General features: G+C 33.4%; 1 protein-coding gene across 1 annotated transcript in view; it reads left to right on the forward strand.

The window, feature by feature from the left end:
- The window catches only part of LOC107089585 (cleavage and polyadenylation specificity factor subunit 3-like), a 17,392-nt gene that overhangs the window by 13,279 nt on the left and 1,153 nt on the right, over window positions 1–2,960 (forward strand). The window contains exons 10-11 of the mRNA XM_015382469.1: window positions 1,433–1,531; window positions 1,633–1,727. Of these exons, the coding sequence (XP_015237955.1) occupies window positions 1,433–1,531; window positions 1,633–1,727 (194 nt within the window). The remainder of the gene's footprint in view (window positions 1–1,432; window positions 1,532–1,632; window positions 1,728–2,960) is intronic.

Below are 2,960 nucleotides of genomic sequence, written 5' to 3' on the forward strand. Positions count from 1 at the left end.
AATTCTGACTTTTTTTTCTACCTATGTGGAATAATTCTGACTTTCCCCTCATAATTCTGAGAATAAAGACAGAATTGAAGAGACTATTATTTTTTTTTCTTTTGAATGGCCCTAATCCTCTTCCGTATCTCTTTGAGAGGGGCGGGTTTAAGATTTTATGCTGGGGGTTGCCAGATAGGGGCACAGACCCCAAAAGTGTGGAACATTGTCGCGTTATATGTATGAAATGAAATAGTTACTAATAGTTAATAATGAAAAAACTTCATAATTATGGAACATTTTATTGCAAATGTCCAACTTTAAAATCAAATACAAAAAAACAAACAAAAAACACTTGTATGAAAATACTCTCTGGTATTGTTCAGGGAGCCGGACCAAGTGTGGAGGTGGGCCGGATCCGGCCCGCGGGCCGTAGTTTGGGGACCACTGTCTTAAAGTGTTGAATTTAACTCACCTTATGCTGTAGGAACCCTGGATAGTTTTAATAATAAACACGTTTATGTTCATAATGGGAACATCATGGAAAGTCATAGTGAGGAAAAAAGAGGCCCCAATATTGACCCCTGAGGAACACCGACTATGTATTTATAGGCAAACCTATTTAACTCTACATGGAAGGAAGAAGACAAACTATTTAATCTCGCTCCATATTCACACATTAACTTTTTAACTGGATATTTAGTAAATCGTGTTATCTAAAAAAATGTTTTATCTTAATATATTTCCTCATTAATCCCACTGCTCCAGGCAGGGAGTCCAGCTGGAGCTTCGCTGCTTTTTCACAAATGATGCGTTTTCTTTTTTTTTAACTTGACTTTGAGGTTTTTTAACCTAAACTTTTGCTAAAATAACAGATTTTTCTCGGCTGCGGTTTAATCAGGATCAGGATTTCTTTGCATTAGAAACAGAAACCTTATTTTACAATTAAATATTTCTGATAGGTTGTTTTCTGTTAAGAGTTCAAACCAGTTTGGATCTGAAAACATTAAGGTTTTGTTAATGTGAGCAAACGAACAACAGATGAAAAAAATCAAAATAAAAGGAGAAAAAAGATTCAAATTAAACTAGAATATATTTAAAAAAAAACATGAGAGGACCAGTTAATGATGTGATTTAAATGTTTTTCTTTAACTTCTTAGAGAAATCGATGAACGGCAAGTTTTTCATGTCGGATCTGAAACATTAAAACTGATCCAGTTTTTTAACAGAACTTTAAACTAGTTCTTCTTGAGCTGCAGAGGAATTAAAATCTAAAACGATTTTTTCCCTCAAATGTTGCTGTTGTTTCCTATAATCGAAGAACTTCTGGTCGATCAGTCCCAGTCAGAGTTACTGGGAACTATTAGAACAGTTTCATTGTGTAGCTTGTGGTTCCTGACAGTGCTGGTTTTTCCTGCGGTTCCCTGAATGTTACACGGCTCTCTCTGTCCAGACTACACAGATCTGTCTGTGGGCACCGTGACCCAGACTCAGGCCATCCCGTTCACCGGACCCATCTCTCTGCTGGTGAGCCAGCTGAGGAACCTGGCAGGTAAACCAGAACCCCCCCCCCATGGGCTTTGATCCCTCCCCCTCCTCCTCTCCGTTTGATTTTTACTCACCCGCTGCCCGCTCTGCCTGGTCTTTCTTCAGGTGACGTTCAGCAGGTGGAGAAGGCGGAGAAAATCACGGTGAAGATCTTCGAAAGCATCACCCTGGTTCATGAAGCCGGCATGGTGCTGCTGGAGGTCAGGCTGCAGCAACACTTCCTGCTTTACTTTCAATATTTACTCAGAATTATCATCCGTGAAGAAGCATTTAGAAAACATGTCTGCAGATTATAACTATCAGAACATTGAGGCGTAAAGTTAAATAAAAGATTTTGGTAACTAAATAAAACTAAAGCTGATCAAAGAGAAACTGATTTTATTATAAATGGAGCTTCACTGATATTTAACAGTCAAAATGTATGAGAGGAAATTAAGTAAGGGATGTCAGAGGTGCCAAAAAATGCCAATTAATGTCAGAGTACAAATTAATAAAAACGTAATACTTGTTCACATAAACATGTATTAAAAAAAAGGTAAATAAATATCCTTTTATTATAAAAAAATTGGGAATATGTTTAATGGCAGGATATTTATATATGTTTTTGTTCCTAAAAAATATATATCTCTTATTGATTTGGATGTATCGTAATCGTTTTTTTATGGTCTTGCTGATTTAATTTTGGCACAATTAAAAAAAAAAAATAAAAAAAAAGTTTAGTTTTATAAACTTTGCTGTGATTTTAAAGTTTAAAAAGAAAGAAAAGAAAAATTACACAAAAGACATGTTAATGGTGTTAAAATCTAGAATTTGATTTAAGAAATTAAGATTTGAATTTTGATCTTTTTTTAAACCAAAGTATGGAACATAAGAAGCGCTAAAAAATAAAACAAATATAGAACCAAAAAATATAGATTTTTCTCTTGGAATATGTAATACATGCATTGTAAATTAGATTTTTTAGAAATTTGTTTTTTTAAACAAAGATCAAACTACTGGAAAAAAAAATATATATATATATATAAATATATTTATATATAAAGGTTAAATGAACTTCATCATCTGTATAAAAATCAGAAAAAAATAAACATTTCAGAATGTAGATTATATTAATATTTAAAAACTATTCGCATTTATTTGAAAAATACTTTAGCTAATATTTTCACAGAATTAGAATTAATGACAAGTTTTTACCTTCTGGTTATTTATATAACTATTAATGAATTTTTAAAACGTATATTTCAAATATTTTGGCAGCAAATTTAAGGGTTTTGTATTTGTTTACATTTATAGGTTATTATTATGCAAAGTTAAGCCTCGTCACACCTTGACGATTTAGGTCGGCATATGCCTGACGTATGAAACATCTGGCAAAAACTTTATGATTACGCTGAAACACGTCAACATACGGCAAGTTATGACGTATGCCAGCG

The sequence above is a fragment of the Cyprinodon variegatus genome, unplaced genomic scaffold, assembly GCF_000732505.1.
Source record: "Cyprinodon variegatus isolate N-32 unplaced genomic scaffold, C_variegatus-1.0 Scaffold257, whole genome shotgun sequence".
In the NCBI taxonomy this organism is placed as follows: Eukaryota; Metazoa; Chordata; class Actinopteri; order Cyprinodontiformes; family Cyprinodontidae; genus Cyprinodon; species Cyprinodon variegatus.